Consider the following 20,771-nt stretch of genomic DNA (forward strand, 5'->3'; position numbering starts at 1 on the left):
CATTGGTCTTCTTTGCTGCCTCAGGCCTTAACACATGCTGTTCCCTCTTGCAAAGACATTCTTCCCTGTGGTCTTTACATAACTGGCTCCTTCCCATCAAGTTTTCAGAGAGGTCTTTCTTAACCATCTTATCAAATATATCCCTCCCAAGTCTCTATCACATCACTAAGCTGGGCTTTTTTTTTTTTTTCACAGCACTGACTGTCTGAAATAATCTTAATGACTACTTTGTTCCCTTGTTTATTGTTGGTCTCCCCGACTGGCCCACACAGCTCCTGAGAACAGGAACCTTGTCTGCATATCTGTCTGTACTGTTTGAGTGATCCAGAAGGTTCTCTGACCTCCAGTAGCTCCCTTTGCTGCTGTCCCTCCCTGCCCGCTGCAGATTGCCAAGTCAGGGTATTCAGTGGGGCAGATGACCCAGGCCATGTTGCTGACCGAGGCTTAGCATATGTCAATGACTACTGACCTTTTGACCCACATCATCCAGGTTTCTTTTGGTTCTATCACTTTCCAGTTGTGTGGCTTTGGGTAAGTTACCTACCTGTCCTGTGATTCAGTTTCCTCCTCTGTAGCACGGGACAGCCCCTGTTTCATAGGGTTGCAGTGAGCATTCCATTAAGACATGGAACAGTCCCTGGCCCATGGGATGGGCTCAACAGGTCTAAGAAATTGTTCTTGTAACAACCTTTTCAGATAGGATTTATTACCTCTAGTTTATAAATAAGAAAACCAAGGCTTTAGGGTCTAATAGCTTAGCTAGGAAGTAGCTGAGTCAGGATTCTAAGCCCCAAAGCCCATGACTTCATGGCCACATATTCCAATTCTTTTTACAGAGATGGAACTAACTGGTCTGAATTCTCTCCCCTTTCCCAGCAACTGCATCCTAACACATACAAGACTAGCTTTTTCTGTGTTCCTCCAGCATGAGGCAGTGCCCACACCACCACAGTCTCCAGTGTGCTCTCTCATCTCACGGATGGGGCAAACTGAGGCTGAGAAGGGGCATGTGGGTGAGCAGAGAAGCCCAGGGCAAACCCGGTTTCGTGATGCCAAGGTCACTGGGTACTGCTTCCAGACACCCATTCAGGCTGCTCCTTCATGCGGGGGAATGGCTGCAGGTGGCTGAGCTGGGATCTTCCAGAAGCCTCTGTCTTGTCCCCAGGGCCTCACTCATCACGTCCCTCTGCCAGGGCCTTACATTCAAAGCTCATAGTCCAGCAGACATCGGGCTTTGGCCAAGACTTGTCACCATCTTGAGCCTCAAAATGTTTCCTGGTCCCCAAAGATCCTGGTCCAGTATCCTGGCAGAACCCTGGGTGTTGGGAATAGAAGGATGAGTGCGCATTGTCCCTGGCCCTGAGGAGCCCAGCGGGTATAACAGCAACAGGTGTGAACACAGAACGAGGTCAGCCACATGGCAGGCACGGGGGTGAGCACAGTCTGGTGGCCGCATGGTGGCTCTGGGGAGCTTCCCCTAGGTAGTACCCTGAAGCTGTGTGGGAAGGAGGGAGAAGGGCACGGGGTAGGAAAGACCAGGACCAGCTCTGGAGTGGGATGGGGGTTGGATGTGGAGGGTAGGCGAGATTCTGTGGAGCCAGGACAGGTGTGGGCTTCACCGGGAAAGGGAGGGGAGGCCTGGGGAACTTTCAGAGTGGGGACGGCCCCATGCAAGTGGGAGAGAGTCGGGAGGGGCGAGGCTGGGGAGAGGGACACCCAGTGCCCATTTGCCAACGGCCTCCCTCTGGCAGGTGCAGACTAGCCCTTCCCCTAGGACTGCAGGTCCTCTCACCGTCCTGAAGAGGAGCGGGAATCGTAACTCTCCCGAGGTCACACAGCTAGTTTCTGGCAGTGCCGAGATTTGAACTCAAGTCTATCAGACTAGACACCTGTGTATATATATGTATGTGTATATTTATATACATATAAATTACATACAAAAATCATAAATGTATATATAAAAATTTTTATTTATTTATTTATGTAAGCTCAAGGAGGGGACTGCAATATTATCAATAAAATTGACAATGCAGAAGCCCCCTGTCTACCACTCTGGGCCAGCACAAAACTCCCTCGACCCCTTCCTTACCGTTTCCCCAGCCCCAGCCCTCCACCTTGCTGCCCACTCCAGCTGTCCAGGAAGAGGTCATTCAGAGAAGGAGGGAAGTCCCTTCTCTCTTTTTTTGTTTTTAAAGATTTTATTTCTCTATTTCTTTGACAGAGAGAGAGTACAAGCAGAGGGAGGAGAGGGAGAAGCAGGTTCCCCACTGAGCAAGGAGCCCGACGCAGGACTCGATCCCGGGACCCCGAGAATATGACCTGAGCCGAAGGCAGACACTTAACTGACTGAGCCACCCAGGCATCCCAGGGAAGTCCCTTCTCAGCTCACTTCCCTTTCTTTGTCTGGGGCTCTGCTAGGAGGGGTCAGCTAGGCAGGAGCAGGAGACAGAGAAAGGACGGAAGAAAGGAAATCCCCACCAGCTGTCAGGAAAGAGGGTATCTCTTGGAAATGCTGCTGTGCTTCCCGGGTCCTGTAGAAGCTCAGAGCGCTGGGGGTTGGGGAGAAGCTCAGAATGCCGGCGGGTGGCGGGGGGCGGGGGGAGGGAGTTGAGGGAGGCTGTCATCCTTTGTCTTCTTTCACCTGAGCACCACCTCACCCACTTCATGTCCTGACATCTGGGTTCCCCTCTACTTCTTCTTCTCCCCCCCCTTTTTTTTAAAGATTTATTTATTTGAGAGAGAGAGAGAGAGCACTGGGAGGGGCAGAGGTAGAGGGAGGGGAGAGAATCTCAAGCAGACTCCCCGTTGAGTGTGGAGCCCGACGCAGGGCTTGATCCCATAGTCCTGAGATCATGACCCGAGCCAGAACCAAGAGTCAGAAGCTTAACCGAATGAGCCACCCAGGCGGCCCTCCCCTCTACTTCTAAGGTCAGTGTGACACCTTGGGCAGGGCACTAAGTGGCCTGGGGCCTCATTCTCGGTATTTGTACATCTGAGCATCATGTGATGGCACAGGACGTCGCATGTCCTGTGCCAGCCCCACAGAATGTCTCTAAGGAATTCTCTGTCTGAAGCCCCTTCCCTGCCTCAAACAAATACGGCACCCAGCGTTGGCAAGTAGAGTATGCTATTGATAGTAGAATCTGGGTGATGGTCTCTGCAAAACTAGTTAAACTTTAAGGAATGTTTGCAAAGTTTCATAACAAAATGTTGGTGGGAGAAAGCTATCTTTCTCAACTCCAAGTATATACTGGGTAAACATGTGATGTAGGGTCATCAAAGTTAGGAATAAGACACCACTATTGGGAGCGCCTGGGTGTCTCAGTCATTAAGTGTCTGCCTTTGGCTCAGGTCATGATCCCAGGATCCTGGGATCAAGCCCCACATCGGGTTCCCGGCTCAGCGGGGCGTCTGCTTCTCCCTCTACCCCTCCCCCTGCTTGTGTTCCCTCTCTCACTGTGTCTGTCTCTGTCAAATAAATAAATAAATAAAATCTTAAAAAAAAAAAAAGACACCACTATTGCTTAACACTTTCCTGGAGGTGCTATCTAATGCAATCAGAAAAGAAAAGGTATACCAGAAAATTGTAAGTAAAGAGGTGAAACTTGCAAGTGATAAGACAGTATCCCCAGAATACCTAACAGAAAACACTGAAAAAGTACTATCAACAATTAGTGAATTCAGTAACATGGTGAGATAAAAAATTAACATAGGACAACCAATGGCTTTCCAATAGACAGTTGCCAATTCACAGATATAATGGGAAAAGGGCCCTGTATACAATACCCACAGCAAAGCAGTAAATGCAGATAACAAGAAATGCATAAGATCTGTGTGGAGAAAATTTTTAACTTACTACAAAAGGACACAAAAGACCAGAACAAGTCAACTGCAATCATAAACTGAACATCATAGGATTGTCCACTCTCTTTAATTTTTCCTAGGCATTGAACATAATCCCAATAAAAAGAAGAGGGTCTCGTTTTGTATCTATATAAACAGATTCTAAAATTAAATACTAAAATAACAAACAAGAAGAGGCAGCCAGTGTTTGAGATATTAAAACACATTACAGGGTGCCTGGGTGGCTCAGTCGTTGGGCGTCTGCCTTCGGCTCAGGTCATGATCCCAACATCCTGGGATCGAGCCCCACATCGGGCTCCCAGCTCAGCAGGAAGCCTGCTTCTCCCTCTCCCACTCCCCCTGCTTGTGTTCCTGCTCTTGCTATAAATAAAATCTTTAAAAAAAACCCCACACATTATAAAGCCTTAGTAACACAGCATTGTCGTACTAGTATATGAATAGAGAGATCAGTAGAAAAGATTGGACGGTCCATAAATAAACCCAAATACATCCAGAAATGCTGAATGTAGCAAAGACTGCATCTCAAATCAGATGATCTGAAAGACGGAGGGCTCACTAAGTCGTATTAAGACAACCAGAGGGCCATGTAGAAAAACAAATAAGATGAATCTATACATCATACTTTATGTCAAAGGAAATTTAAATGTATCAAAGATTTGAATATAAAAATGAAATTATAAAAGTACTGGGAGGCACAGTGAGAAAACTACTGTACAACATCGGAGAACGGAAGGTTTTTCTAACCATGGCTTACAATCCAGAGGGAGAGACTGGTAAATTAGACTTCTTGAGATTTAAAAGAAGGAATCTGCATTGCAAAAAACTCCATTTGAAAGGTACAGTTGCAACTCATATCCCAAATAAAGGGCCAATTTCCCTAATATATAAAGAACTTACGCAATCAGTAAAAGAATCAATGACTCTGGAGAAAAACAGATGAAGGAAATGGACAGACAATTCACACAAAACGGAAGTGCAGATAGACTTTAAACATATGAAGATATTCTAACTTCATTTTTAATAGAAATGCTACTTAAAGCCGCTCTGAGAAAGTTTCCCACACATCATCTTAGCAAAAAAGTTAAAAGTATGCCAAGACTCCACTTTTTTTTTAAGATTTTATTTATTTATTTGACAGAGAGAGACACAGCGAGAGAGGGAACATAAGCAGGGGGAGTGGGAGAGGGAGAAGCAGGCTTCCCACTGAGCAGGGAGCCCGATGTGGGACTCGATCCCAGGACCCTGGGACCATGACTTGAGCAGAAGGCAGACGCTTAACCGACTAAGCCACCCAGGTGCCCGAAGATTTTATTTATTTATTTGACAGAGAGAGACACAGTGAGAGAGGGAACACAAGCAGGGGGAGAGGGAGAAGAAGGTTTCCATGGAGCAGGGAGCCCGATGTGGGGCTTAATCCCAGGGCCCTGGGATTATGACTTGAGCCGAAGGCAGATGCTTAACTGACTGAGCCACCCAGGAGTCCCTATTTATTATTACCTTTTAAAGATTTTATTTATTTATGAGAGAGAGAGAGAGCATGAGCAGTGGGGTAGGGGCAGAGGTAGAGGGGGAAGCAGACTCCCCACTGGGCAGGGAGCCTGATGTGAGGCTCTATCTCATGGTCCTGAGATCATGACCCAATCCGAAGGCAGACACTTAATGGACTGAGCCACCCAGGCGCCCCTGACTCAATGTGTTTTAAAGATTCATCATGCTGTTGTGGGTACCAGTAGTTAGCCCTTTTTATTGCTGCATACTATTCCATTTTATGAATCTACCACTGTTTGTTTATCCTGCTGATGGACATTTCGGTTGTGTCTCGTTTGGGGCTATTGTGAATAAAGCTGCTAAGAACATTCTTTTTTTCTTTTAAGATTTTATTTATTTATTTGACAGAGAGAGACACAGCGAGAGAGGGAACACAAGCAGGGGGAGCGGGACAGGGAGAAGCAGGCTTCCCACTGAGCAGGGAGCCCGATGCGGGGCTCGATCCCAGGACCCTGGGATCATGATCTTAGCTGAAGGCAGACGCTTAACAACTGAGCCCCCCAGGCACCCCACTAAGAATGTTCTTTTACGAATCTTTTCTTGTGGATATACATAGTCATTTTTCTTGGGTTTAAACCTATGAGTGGGATTGCTTGGGTAGACATTTGTTTCACTGTATTAGAGACTCAGAACAGTTTTCTAACTTGCTGTAACATTTTACACTCCCACCAGCAAAGCAGGACAGTTCCAGTGGCTCCGCATCCTCATCAACACTTGAAGTTGTGAGTCTTTTAAATTTTGACCGTTCTAGTGAGTGTATGGTACTAACGCCTGTTTTAATTTGCATTTTCCTAGTGAGTAATGACCCCATGAAGTGCGAATAGGTCTAAACACGTAAAGAGATTCTCAGTCTCAGTCTTAATAAAAATGCTAAATCAAAACTACCCCTAGAAAGTAGCACTTCTCCGTAGGCTGATCGGCTTTTTGGATATTCACTTTTACACAATGCTCATCTAAGGCTTGCCTCTTTATTTTCACCCATCATATACTATGGACCCCGGTCCTCTGCCAGGAATATGCACTGAACATATTGCCCCCATGTCTGTGGTCTGCCTTTTCGCTTTCTTAGAAACATATTTTCTTTTTCTTTTTTTTTTTTAAGATTTTATTTATTTATTTGACAGAGAGAGACACAGCAAGAGAAGGAACACAAGCAGGGGGAGTGGGAGAGGGAGAAGCAGGCTTCCCGCCGAGCAGGGAGCCCGATGCGGGGGGCTCGATCCCAGGACCCTGGGACCACGACCTGAGCCGATGGCAGACGCTTAACCGTCTGAGCCACCCAGGCGCCCCCTTTCGCTTTCTTAATGGTATCTTTTGATGAGCAAAAGTTTTTAATTTTGATAAAGTCCAGATGGTCAGTGGTTTTTATAATTATTGCTTTCTGTGCCCTGTTAAGCAACCTCTGCCTACTACAATGTCAGGAAGAAATTCTCGTGCTTGTGTGTGCGTGTGCGTGTGTATGTGTGTGTGTGTGTTTCTTGGGAGAAATCACAAACCTCTTGAACCATCAGTTCAATTTCTGGGCATTTATTCAGGAAAGACACCTGAGGAACTGTTACACTAGTTGCCTCCTGGTAAAAACACCAAAAACTGGAAGCTAGGGGGTGCCTGGGTGGCTCAGTCGGTTACGCATCCGACTCTTGATCTTGGTTCTAGGTCATGATCTCAGGGTCGTGGGATCGAGCGTCGCGTTGTCAGGCTCCAGTCACTCAGCAGGGAGTCTGCGTGACATTCTCTCTCCCTCCCCTCCCTGCTCCAGTGCACACACACCCTCTCTCAAATAAATAAATAAATCTTAAAAAAAAAAAAAAGAAAGAAAACTGGAAGCTAGGTGTGAGAGGCAGACTCTTCACTGTATGTCCTTTGATTGCTTTTGAAGTTTAAACTATGTGAAGGTTTTACTACCTGAAAATAAGTACTTATGTACAGATAGATGTTATTCTAAATGGGTAAGACTTTCTGTCTGCAGATACTGGTGAGTAAGGGCAGTCCGGAGGGGGAAGGAGCCAGAGTGAAGGTGTGAAGGAGCTATTGCTATAGCTCCCAGGGGCTGTAAGCCCTCTCAGGATGGTCTCCAGCACTGAGCCCACAGTCCTATCTCTGTCGGCGCTGTTTCGGGGCACTTCACCTATCCCATTTCACTTAAACCTCATTCAGATCCCAAGGGGCAGTTTTAGGAAGATGTCTGTCGGACAAAGGAGGAGAGTGCAGCTCAGAGAGGTCAAGGAACTTGTCAGAGGTCACACAGCCATGAAGTAATCTAACTGGACCCAGGGCTGCGTATCTTCCCCTCTCCAGAACTCTCTCTAAGACCAGGGTGGAAAAAGGGAGGGTGGAAAGAGTTAAGCCCCCAACAGTAAGCCACCGTGCTCTTCCCTGGCTCTTTCTCAGGCAGCCCCTCCCCCTCTCACCCAGGTTGCTGCCTGGCCTCGGGCCCCATCCGCACACCCCCCCCCCTGCTGGCGGACTGCAGGAAGGAGGCACAGATGGTAGGCGAGGACGAGGCCCCCAGCCAGGCTCACCCAGCTGTCGCTTTGGAGAGCACCATGCATCTCCTCCTCCTCCTGCCTTGAACAATTGGGAGCTGGCCAGCCTGGCCCCAGCTGTTCCCTCTCTCTGGTCCAGGGCTCCTACAGACCCACACTTCTGAGGCCTTTGTCTCTGGGGGGCCCAGTGGCGGGGGGGAAGGGAGAAGCATGACTCCCAGGATGTCAGAGCTGGACAAGATCTTAGAGGACGACGGGTCCAACGTCTCCTTTTACAGACGGGGAAACTGAGGCCCAGGAAGGCAAAGGGACTTGTCCAAGCCCACATAGAACCAGGCAGGGAAGTCCAGTTTCCTCACTGCCAGCAAAGCTTAGGATTTAGCGGGGAGGGGTGCTCAGGCAGGTTCCATTGGTCCTCCAGACCAAGCTTCCCGCAGAGCAGTTCTACTCATCCTGATTCTATACACTGATCGTCTACTTGTGACTTTATTTCAGGGGTCTTTATCTGGGTCTACAGACTTTTTAGGTCTGTGAGCTTGGATAGGAGAGAAATTTCACTAGCTTCTGACTGAAATTTAATATTTCTTTTGTTTATAAATGTAGGCAACAAATCCCAGTAAGATTAGTTGAACCTGGGACTTTTTCATCAATAATCACAGATATTTTCAGATCACAGTATTCTGTTATTGCTGCCCAGAAATAAGGATTATACTCAGCACTGTTTTGAAATTACCATACTCACTAGGCCCTCCACTTTGATCATGTTACTTAATGCATTAATATAAAAGCACAGATAATACTATACCACAATTCTGGTATACATTTTGGTAACTATATTTCAACATAATTGGTTTCTTTTCTAATCCTGTTTATCTTATTTTGTGTGATTAAAATTGTTATTCTCTGAAGGGGTCCATGGGCTTATCCAGATTGCCCCCCCTTAACAGTTAAGAACCTGCTTTACTTGGGGTGCTTGGGTGGCTCCGTCGGTTAAGTATCCAGCTCTTGGTTTCAGCTCAGGTCATGATCTCATGGGTTGTGAGATCGAGCCCTGCATCGGGCTCTGCACTCAGAGAGGAGTCTGCTTCTCTCCCTCTCCCTCTGCCCCTCCTCCCACTCTCTCTCTCTCAAATAAATAAAAAATCTTAAAAAAAAAAATGAAGAACTTTTTATTTGGACAAAATGTACCAGTGTTAAAAACCAAAGTTTGACAAATTTTGTGCCATGTCTGTTACATCAGAAAACAAAGATTGGGGCTGAAGTCACCAGAGACAAAGGAGTAAGCTGGAGGGTTGGGGGCTGGCGCCCCGGGTGGGGAGTCCATGGGCACGCCCTGTACCAGGTGCCCTTTCAAGCTTTATGTGACACCTCACTGAATCCTCACAATGGCCTTGGGGTTGAGACTTAGCATTTCTTCCATTTTGCAGCTGAGGAAACTGAGGCACAGAATATTAGGTATTAGCCCAAAGCACATGGCTAGTGAATGGTGGAGCTGGGATTGGAATCTAGGCACACGATGCCAGAGCCTTCCTGCCTCATCACTGGGCGTCTGCCTCCCTGTCCGGGTAGATGGAAGCTTCTTATAGAAAGTCCCCAAGGTGTTGCTGCTGCCTGGTTGCTTCTCTTGGTTGGGGGGGAGGTGCGTGGGGAAATGAGATTCTGAAGGTTTTGCGGCCCCAGCTGATCCTCTGACACACAGGGCACCAACTAGCTGTGCAGCCTTGACCAAGTCCCTAGCCCTCTCTGGGCCTCAGTGTCTCCATCTATAAAACGCAGGGTTCCAAGCACGGTCGTCCCTACCTGCCCCCTCCCGTGTTCAGATGACCCACTTGGAAACTTAGGCGTGGGTTGCCTAGCAACTGAAATCAAGGTCTTGGCTGAGTGGAATAGAAAGGGGGGAGGACGGGCTAGCACCATGTGATGCTAATGCCACAAAGCCATCCCTTGGTGTTTTGGGTTTTGTTTTTTTTTTTTTTAAGATTTTATTTATTTGAGAGAGAAAGAGAGAGAGAGAGAATGAGTGGGAGGAGGGGCAGAGGGAGAGGGAGAAGCAGGCTCCCCACTGTTCAGGAAGCCCGACAAGGGACTTGATCCCAGGACCCTGAGATCATGACCTGAGCTGAAGGCAGACACTTAACCGACTGAGCCACCCAGGTGTCCCTATCTTGCGTTTTAAGAGGCTGAGTGCTGTGACCTATCCCTGCACCTTAAGGTGACCTGGCCCTTTAAGAGCCTTGAGATGGAGCTGGGGGCAGGGACTTTAGGAAGGCCACCCTAAAAAGAAAACTTCCCTTCCCTTAGCCGAAAACTAAATCGGGCTTGGAGTTTCTCAGGCAAGGCAAACACACATTCATTGTTCCAGAAGCTGCCATGAGAAGGACCAGTTAGGAGGGGTCTTGGTCCTCAGGGTCCCATTGGCCACCTGGGGAGATGCCCTGTTTCAAGCCAGGCAACTTAGCTCCATTCCCTACCCCGGCCCTCCTGTACCCTGTATCACTTTTGCTCCTTGAAGTGTCGGGAGTCCATGGACACTGGAGGAGGGAGCTCCAGGAGCTGTGCCCTCACCGCCCCAGACCTCAGAGAACAGGCAAGTTCCTCTCCAGGGCTTGGGGATGGCTGTCCTGGGTAAACCGATCTCCCGGGCTGAAATCTTCCTACTAGCCACACATTCCTTTGGGTCTCAAGGCTTTGGTCTCCTTAAATCTCGCCCCAACCTTAACCAGAGGAAATTCCCTTGGTGAAGGGAAGCCACTGTCGCCACCAATTCCTTGGTAGGTCTGATATGAGACTCTGGCAAGGACCCCTGGGAAAGGGCCCCAAGGGCATCTGGGGGCTCCCTGCAGCCTTGGTAAGATGCTTCTCTTTGGGGCCAGGATTTCTCAGGGGTACAACGTGGTGCTGAGACCATGTGATCACTGGAAGGTCCTCCGACTCTGGCATCGTGTCAACTCAAGGCTGGAACTGGGGCACTGGGGAAGTGGGCGGGGGGGGGGGGGGCAAGGGCTATGGGGACTGCGAGGCCTCAGGCAGGCTCAGAGCACAGAATCTCAAACTCGCACCCACCCAGCAGTCCTGTGCTCGGATCCGAGCCGGCTAGACTCCAGAGAGCCCCTGTCCCGATCCCGATCCCCAGCACCTCTTCTCCCCGTGATGTGAAGCGTAGGATAGCAGTTCTGATAGAACTGCAAGTTATGATAGAAGGGGATTATAGCAGTTATGATAGCTGTTTATTGAGCCTCTGCTGTATACGAGACACCACGGTAAACCTTTCCATGCCTTATCTCATTTAACCCTGGCAGACAGGGGGACTCCAGGTAAGCACCAGGCTAAGAGGTGCATGATCAGCCACCAAAATGTGCCCAGACTCCCCCCCAAATTCCGCCTCCCGCAGGCATTCCCATCAGTCCCATCCATGTGCCCCTGCATCGCCATCCCCAGGCCCTTTGGGGCACAAATGACGGGGCTGTGAGTGCCTTCCTCTCTACAGTGCTCAGTGACTGTAGCAAGCGAGACAGTTCTAAGAAGGCCAGAGACAAGGCTCCTCCTTGCTGGCTGCAGGCTGGGGAGCCCATGGGCTATTTCTGGGCCTGGGTGGACCAAGGAAGAGGAAGGAGTGGGCAAAAGCCCTTGTCCCCACCAAGCCCCTGCTTCCTGAACACACACTGTGTGCCCGGCAATGGGCTGAGTGCTTGTTTAACCATTGTGGCCCCCTGAGCAACGAGAATCTTATTATTTCACAAATGGAGAAAGCGAGGCACAGTGAGTGTACGTGCCCCGGGGGGTCACAGCCACTCCACTTCCATGGAGTTATGATTTCTAAAGACGTGGGAGGCTCCAGGCCTGAGAAGGAACACAGAGAGCAGATCCAGCTATCTGGCAGATTGGTCTGGCGTCCAGGCTGGTGCCTCGGGGTGGGGTGGGGTGGGGTGGGGTGGGGGGAGTGGGTTAGGCCCATGGCCCAAGTTCACAGCCTCACTGGCTGGGCTCAGAATGAAGCCAGGGAGACAGCTCCGCAGCGGCCCTGACCCAAGGCAGAGGGATGGATTATTTGACCTCTCAGGATATTTACCAGTCAGGCTGCCTCCCCTGACCCCTGTACCTCAAATCCAGAGGGTCCCATCCCATAACCGTGAACTAAAATAAGGGAGCAACACTTCCATATCTGCTTAAGAGCATGCCTTCACTTTTCTCAAAAATAAGCAGTCATTCTTCCAAAAAAGGGAAAAACACAAAGCAAGGCTGTCAATCTCGGCCCTCAGACAAATGGAACGAAGTTGTGACTTCTCTCTCAGAGCACAATTCTCCCCCCCCTTTTCCCAAAGTCACTTACTGTACATTCAGGCTGTCACAGGCTTTGAGATGCAAATTGCACCAAGCGGAAGAAGGCAGCTTGAAGAACAAAGAACGATTGAGGAAAGATCTGAAAAATGGATTTGGAAAAGACTCTTTGAATTCCCCCCAGAGAGGGGGAGACCTGTCTGCAGAGGGGAGCAGGGATGGAGATTTGGGGCTTTTCCATGGGAGCCAGCAGGATTGAGGACTCAGTGCTGAGGCAGGCAGTGATAGGGAGAGGGAGTATTCCAAAAATCTGGAATGGAAGCAAAGGCTTCAGGGGAGCAGAAAGTCTGATTTTTACTACAGTCTTCAGCACTGAGCTAGGCACTCATTTCTGGTCCTTCTTTTATGATCAGGCCATCAAACATACTGTGAGTCACGGAGCTAATGGGTCTGCCAACTTCTGGGGTCGATTCCAGAGTAAGAGCAGCTGGGCCGGCAATACTGTTCTAAGGGCTTTAGGGGGGCGGGTGCAGCCCCCTCTTGAGGCTGGGAAGCCCCCCGCAGGGCACCGCACTGTCCCTAGGGCCTGCAGGAGAGGGGCTCCCAGGACAAGCAGAGAGATGGGGCATGGGAGCCTCAGGTCAGCTCGGATCCGAGCACAGGACTTGCTGAGCACCTACTGTGTATAGGCCTTGTACAAGTCAGACACGTTCCCCACCCTCAGGGCTCTCAGGCCAATCAAAGCAACTCACTGAAGCACAAACTCCTGAAGTTTTGGTCTTGTTTGCACTTGGTCGAGTTTACTGCTGTATCCCTGGTCTTGGAACTGGGACTGAAGTATAGTAGGTGCTCAATAAACATCTGTTGAATGGCTGGGTGGGTGGGTGGGTAGTTGGATGGGTACACCAACAGCTTAGGACATAATGAAGCATTTAGGAAGTAGCCTAATAGCGGCAGTCACAGACTGTCTCTGGGCGGGTATTGGGATGGCGAAAGCTTCATGGAGCTGGCCTCGTTTGAGCTGGGCCTTGAGGGAGGAGAAGGAACCATTCTTGTATTCTGCGCAGTGCCTACCAGCACACTCGTGAGGACATATTTGAACAAAACGGCGTGGGAGGGGAAGGGACCACCAGAGCTAAACTGAACCAGAGAGAGCGTGTGGCCCAACCCTATCATTTTGCAGAAGGGAAGACTAAGGCATAGGAAGGTTAAGTGACTCACCCGAGGTCACACAGCAACTAAGTGGCAAGGCAGAGATTCAAGCGAGGTCTGTCGGCTTCTAGAGCCTGAAGGACATCAGGAGTCGGGCTTGTCCCCGTGGCCTGCTCTGCTCTCCTCGCTGAGATGCCTCGTGGAGTTTTGCTCCCATTCCTGTTCAAGCTCGCCTGTACCATCCGCCCCTGCAGGGCTGGGGTGATGGGGAATACCTGCCCAGCCCCGGTTAGGCCTCCTACCCTTGAGCACCGAAGACAGGACAAAAAGCAAGAGAGGCCACACTGACTGGGTTGGGGGAACAAGAATACAGCACCCCAGACCCAAGTCGAAGGGAGAAATGTTCTGCCACCAGGTCACTAAGACTCAGCTTGCACAAGGGTTAGAAGTGACTCCCCCCTGGAGACTCAGCCTAACATCCCAATCCCAGAATCAGGTTATTTTGCACAATAGGCAGCTAAATCCGACCATAAATTAACCAGGGTCCCCGTTCCCGGAGAATGTAATAATGCCCCATCATTTTGAACGGCTGGCAGGGAGCCGTTAAGACGGGCACGTTCAAAAGCTTCCTGCATGCAACCATGGGGTTGGTTCTGTGAGCAAGACATATGTAGGCAGGACCCTCTCAGGAAACTCCCACCTGCCTGGCCCACCAATGGGTGTCCTCTGAGCCTCTCAGAGACCAGGCCGGATGTAACTTGGGTCCCCAGTGCCCGGTACGGGGCTGGGTGCTCAGTCCATGACTCAGTCCGCTGACTGAAGGAAGGACGCCATCTTGTCTGGCTTCTGCTCCAAGACACCTCTCTCCATCTCTTCCTGCCAACTGAAATTGTTGCTTCAGGCCTTCAGAGCAGAAGCTTCCCGCAGAGTCTAGGAAATACCCGTTCTCCTGGCTTCCAGCAGGGATGGACAAATGGTGTTGGCATATCAGAGGAGCTCATAAAGTACTGGTTGAATTAATGTCCAAGGAAGTCCTTGGAGACCTTCAAACAACAGCAGTAACGATACAAGGCACATCTCCAGTCATCCTCTGCCTAATCCTCTGGAAGGTGGACAGGCCCGTTGCTGGGAGAGCCCTGGGTTTAAATTCTGCCACTTGTGGGCTGTGCAATCTCGAAGGAGTCACCTGACTTCTCCAAGCCTCTGTTTCTTCATCTGTAAAATGGGGAGAATAACTCTATCTTCATCCTGGGACTTGAGGTGAGATTCAAAAGCAGTAAGACTCTCAAAGACGTTAAGACTCTCAAAATCTGTCCTGCTGATTCTAGTGCACAGCCGGGACTGAGAACCGCTGGGCCACGGGGACAAGCCCGACTCCTGATGTCCAGGCCAGGTCTCATTCTTCTTCTACCAGGTGCCAGTAGGGCTACGGGTAGCTGCCTAAAGCTTCGGTGGGCAAGGCTCTGCTCCCAGCTCTGGCCTCCCCGCGGCCCGGATCTGGAGGCGGCAGGCAGCCCGGGTGGAGTGCGGCAGGAAAGGGGAGGTGCACCTGGGGAGGCCCAAGTGGTTAATCAGGCCGCTGGGCACAGTGCCTGGTCTCTGGAATATTCATAAGGCCCCTCCAGCTGTGCCAGGCAATCAGGGTGCTGATTGCTCCCCCATCTGCAGCTTAACATTCCACTCCAGAGAGGAGAGAGCTAGCGGCTGAATGTTAACTAGGGAAACAACAGGCCCCGGCCTTCCCAAGAGCAGCCCGAACGAGAGCCCTGGGGAAGACAAGTGCCCTTCTTCAAGACCAGCCAGCCAGCCGGAGCGTTTCTGTTCACCAGCGTCAGGGGCTCTGCAAAGAGCCGCGCCTTCGGAAAGCAGGAAGCTGGCCTCAGGTCCGGCTCCCGCGCTGACCCACGGGAGGCCCGTCTCCCCAGCCTTGGTTTCCCCAACTGTGAAATGCGGATGGCTCAACCCACCACCCAGGAGGATCGAGTGTCAGATTTTGTTGGATTTGAGCACTGTGCAAAGGCAAAACATCCGCACGGCTGTCGTTTGGAGTCTCTGTGGACGTGCCTCCCAGCCCGGGGAAAACTTTTCCATCACAAATGTTGGCATCTTAGGCAAAGCCGACTTCGAGGGAACCTGCACAAAGGGACAGCTGGAGCCTCCCTCCGAAGGCTCAGTCTCAGGGCAGGGATCTGGGGATCCCGGGTAGTGCTATTCTCATTTGGCCCGAACCTCTCAGAGAAGCAAGAAGGGAAATGGGAAGGACACCTGATAGCAGACGGAAAAATTCAGAAAAGAACAACAACAGCAGACAATGTTCTGTGGCTTCCGCTGGCTCGGGGAAAATCGCCTGGAGTCATTTGGTGTAGGGACAAAAGTGCATCCCCAGGAGTCCACAGCTCATAATGAACACTCAAAGCAATGATTAGGATGCGCTAAGAAAGGGCCAAAATCTTTTCGGTGTTTGTACTGAAAAACACAGGAAGCTGTTTGTAGAGAGATTTCTATCAAACTGAGGGAAAAGAACCTGGCGCTAAAATAATAGAACCTTCTTCCTAGAAAACTGGCCAACGTGGAACAGCTCATCTCTACTGCTGACCAATAATAAGCGGGTTCTGAATTTGGCATTACTTTTATGGTTGGTAAGCCCTGTCCCCAGACCAGCTGGGCTATGCCTGTTGGCTCAACGTGGCCACCGTGGGCAGGACATGGCAGGCCTCTGCCCTGATTCCTAAGGAGCCACTCTTTGGGTGTGGAACCTTGCTCCACATGGTCTCAGACACCCAAACTAAGTGAATCCCCCGGATCAAAGAGTTGCCTCACCCACCCACCCCACTGCCACCCCTTGCGCTCACTGTCTCGTTAGCCTTTTCACCAGCAAGCTCTTAAGCGTGTGTAACTCTGGGAGAAAACATTTGCAACAAACATAATGGAGGGCTGACCTGAGCTCCTCTCTATAGCCTCTCAAACCTCAGCGGTTCCCTCTTTACGTCAACAAATTGCTTTTATTGTTTTTTTTCTGAAATACAAAACATTAAGTGTTCACCTAAAAAAATTAAGAAGCTATAGCTATGGAAAAAGAAGAAAATGAAAGAAACTTCATGATCCCAATACTTGGAAATAACCATTATTATCCTTAGGTGTATGTTCGCCCAGTCTTTTCTGGATGATAGATAGAAATTTTCTTTTTTTTCTTTTTAAAAGATTTATTTATTTATTTGACAGGGGCCGGGGGAGAGAGAGCACATGCGAGCAGGGGAGGGGCAGAGGAAAAGAATCTTAGGCGGACTCCCAGCCGAGCATGGAGCCCAACACAGGGCTCGACCTCATGACTCCGAGCTCATGACCTGAGCTGAAACCAAGAGTCTGACACTTAACCGACTGAGCCACCCAGGTGCCCCACATAGAAATTTTCTAATGGGATTAATTATATTTTATTATATTTTACCTTTTTACCTTAACAGTATGTCATAAAATTTTCTCTCATGAAATATTCCCCTGCATCAGTGGTTCTCAAAGTGTGTTTGGGGTCCCTGGGGGTTCCCAAGACTTTCAGGGATTCTGTTGGGTTGAAACAATATTCCTAATAATACTAGGACGTTATTTGCCTTTTCACTGCCATTCTCTTAGGAGCGTACAGTGGAGTTTCCAGAGGCTGCGTGCATGGTATTAAAAAAGGCTGAATGCAAAAGTAAACACGCAAGTCTTCTTATATATACATATATAACATGCAAATCTTCTATTAAGCCAGACTAACTTAAAGAGATTTACAAAAGGGTAAAACAATGCCTTTCTTCTCATTAATTTTTTGTGTTTTGGAAAATAGTTATTTTTCATAAAAATGTTTTTTGGGAGAACATGAAATGGGTTCGTTAAAGTTATTTTTTTTAAAGATTTTATTTATTTATTTATTTATTTATTTATTTATTTATTTATTTATTTGAGAGAGACAGAGAGAGCGCTTGCACACATGTGTGAGGTGGGAGGGGCACGGGGAGAGGGAGAGAATCTCAAGCAGGCTCGGTGCTAAGTGCAGAGCCCAAAGTGGGGCCAGATCCCACAACCCCAAGATCATGACCGGAGCCAAAGTCAGGAGTGGGATGCTCAACCGACTGAGCCACCCAGGCGCCCCTGATGTTATTTCAAATGAATTAACAAATAGATATTTTTTAAAATCCTTTTTTAAAATTTTGATTATGCCAAATATTGATATAGAACCCATCTAAGTAAAAGCTCTTTGGCATCCTCAATACTTTTAAAAAGTGTAAAATGATTCTGAGCTGAGCACTTGGGAACAACTGTTCTACATCATCAATTTTGATGACTGCTTAGTATCCCTTTATGTGGACGTCCCCTAATTCTTTCACACATTTCCTTATTGATAGACCTGCAGGTTGCTTCCAATTTGCATTATTATAAAAGTGCTGCGCGAACCATCATGCACTTATGTAAAGTGAAAATCTATTGGATTCAGAGAAAACAACAGAAACCAACTGCTAGAGTGAGCTATCACCCCCGGTCCCTAGCACTCAAATTAAACACAATGTATCACAAAATGTGAACAAATAAAGTTGAAAAGCTCCATATGCATTGGCCATATATGCATGTGTTCAAATACACTGTTTATCTCTATGCAGAGTCTCACACTCTGTAGAGTACCTTTTTCCCTGCGGTCCCTGAAATGTTTACAAAATCTGATCATATTCTAGACTAGTGTCACTGATAATATAAAACTCTTTGATACCATTACAGAAACTGAGAAGAAGAGTTTCAAAACTTTTAAGCAATTTGAGAGAGAAACTTTATCTCTGTAGAAAATAAATTGTAAAAAAAAAAATGAAGTACTAAAAAATGTTACAAACATTTTGGGTATACTTGAGAATATTTCTGTTGGATAGATTTCTAGAAGTGGAATTGCTAAGCCAGGGGACATGCGCATTCACATGTTAATAGCTAGTGCCAGGTTACCTGTAAATTTGATGTAAATACACCAAATACACCAAGAATGTATTTGGGCACCTGCTCTCTCACACATTCAGTGATACCAAAGATACTCTTTTAAATCTTTTCCTATTTTAGTAGGTTAAAAGACTTATTTTCATCTTTTGTGAACTGCTTATTCATAGCCTTTGCCTGTTTTTTTTTGTTGTTGTTGTTGTTGTTTTACAGGGTTCTTTTGCTTTTTGGTTTTTCTGGAACGCTTATCTATTTTGGACATGGATCTTTTTTTGTCTGTATCAGTTACGGGGTTTGCTTTTAAGTTTCCTTACATGTCTTACTGTAGTATAGAAATTTTACCTTTTTTAAAAAATTTGTTCTAATCTATTAATCATTTCCTTTATGGTCCTGGGATTCCTGTCTTGTTTAGAAAGCCTTTCCTCATTGCATGATTTAAAAAATACTCTTTTCCTATAATATACTTGTAGCTTTTCTTTTTCTTTTCTTCTCTCCTTTTTTCTTCTTTCTCTTTTCTTTTAATGTTTAGACCTTTAACACATCTGGAATTAATCGTTGTTACAGCGTGAGGTCCTGGCTATTGACCTTTGTAAGCCACACAGTGGAGTATCACAGGGTGCCAGCAATGGACTTGAGCCCCTGTATGGACCAACCCACACGTGGCTGGGGACCTGCTGTGGCTGGAGCTTAGCTGGTCCCCAAGGTAGATAGGTATCTGAGCCCATCTGGTTTGAGAGGGGAGACAAGCTACATTTCAGAATCCTTCCGAATGTGTTAGAGCTGCTGTGGGCATTTATAGGCCAAGGCCATGAGCAGAGCTAATAGATTTTCCCAGGAAAATACCCAAACATCTTTAACATGCTATGTGGTTCACGAGGAGCTTCCATGTCTACCATCCCACTCCATGCCAACATCACGCATGCAGACGGAGGATTCAGCATCCTCGTTTTACTATTACACGAAGATAAGGTGCAGAGAGGGTAAGTGACATGCCTAAGATCAGATGGCTGGCAAGTGGCAGAGCCAACTAGGACCCAGACCTCCTGCCACCCAAGGCCATGGCTCCTCAGACCTCTCTGTCCATCGGGCTCTGTCCTCAGACCTCTTGGTGTCACTGCGGCTGTGCCCCCTTTGGTGGGAAGGCTTTCTCAAATCTGTGTTCTCCCACTGTGGATAGGAGAGACTGGAAAAATCCATCCTCCACCACCAGCTGACGGTAGATTTCGAGAACTAAGGCTTCCTTCCGCATGTACCTCCTCCTCCCCTGAGCGGTTTGGCGGAGGGTGGGAGTGGAGATGAGTCAGGCCGGGAAGGGAGAGCTCAGCCATAAACAAGCGAGACTGACAGCGAGCACTTTCCCTGAGGCGCGTGACCTCCCACGGGCCTCCAGGGACTCTGCCTGAATGCAGAGCTTCAAAATTTCATGATCTAGGCTTTGCAGATTTAATTTGCTATATTCACAAAGGCAGCCACAGAAGGGGGAAAACCTTTAGCTAGGAAGTGGGGATGAGAGGGAAGGTAAATTATTTCCAGCCTCTCAGTGGGGCACTCGCTATGTTTTTTTAATGAGTGTGTAATTTCTGCAGATGCCCCGTGTGCCTATGGCTGGGTCTTCATCCCTTCCAGCTCCGCACCAAAAAGAACAACCCAGGACACAGAATTGCGGAGGGGGACCCGGTCTTGGAGATCACCTGGAGATCAGATGTTCCAATCCCGAGTGTTAATGGGAGCCCCATGTATCCGAAGGGAAGTGACTTGTCCAACTGCAATCTTTGGGGAAGTTTTGGGAACAGATCTCAGGTCTGCTGGATCCTGGCCTGCGCTTGTTCTGGAGAATCTCAGGAAAACACTGGGGAGGGCACGGCCACCAGACACATGATGAGACAGTAAAAGGGTGGGGGGGGGCACAGAGAGAACGGAGGCTACAATCCCAACAGTGACCAAGGAGGGCTTCTCCCTGCTCTGGACGGCTGCCAGGGCTAGGGAGGTGCAGGTCCTACCTGCTCCAGGGGGATGACCAGGAAGGAGCCACCTCCCGCGCTCTCGGTGACAATGGCCAGGAAGCGGGCGTTGACAGCACAGAAGTGGTTATCGTGCACATTTTTCGTGATGGGGATACCATCGAAGCAGTGCTCCCGGTTGGCCACCTTCCCGTAGACGTTCCGGAACTTGGAGCTACGGTACTGTGGACGCCAGGACATCTGTGAGGGACCAGGAGAGACAAGGGTCAGGCAGGTCACTGCTTCCGGAAGGGCCTGGGCTGGGCACTGGCGGGGAAGGAAGTGGAGAGAGGGGAGGAAGCCTCCAAGAATGCCAGGCCCTCTGTGGGCCCGGCCCTGTGCTAGGGGACAGGACAGACAACTCTCCTGTTGTCTCCTACCGCATCTCGGGACAGAACTCATACATCTCCTGCCTTTGGTGCCCACTCCCATCGCACTTCCAGAAAACATGGAAGGTCCTTTCACTTGCTAGGGACATGGCATGTGACAG

At 48.8% G+C, this 20,771-nt stretch overlaps 1 protein-coding gene across 3 annotated transcripts in view; it reads right to left on the bottom strand.

Moving 5' to 3' along the window:
• Positions 1-20,771, bottom strand: part of CORO2B (coronin 2B) — a 125,425-nt gene that overhangs the window by 39,938 nt on the left and 64,716 nt on the right. For 2 of the 3 annotated variants that reach the window (XM_045899795.3, XM_045899794.3), the window contains exon 2: positions 20,282-20,482. The exons of the other annotated variant lie outside the window; for it this stretch is intronic. In XM_045899795.3, the coding sequence (XP_045755751.1) occupies positions 20,282-20,482 (201 nt within the window). The remainder of the gene's footprint in view (positions 1-20,281; positions 20,483-20,771) is intronic. 3 annotated transcript variants of the gene reach the window in all.

Source organism: Mirounga angustirostris, unplaced genomic scaffold, assembly GCF_029215605.1.
Source record: "Mirounga angustirostris isolate CCGP_5_RB_7025 unplaced genomic scaffold, mMirAng1.0.hap1 SCAF_9, whole genome shotgun sequence".
Lineage (NCBI taxonomy): Eukaryota > Metazoa > Chordata > Mammalia > Carnivora > Phocidae > Mirounga > Mirounga angustirostris.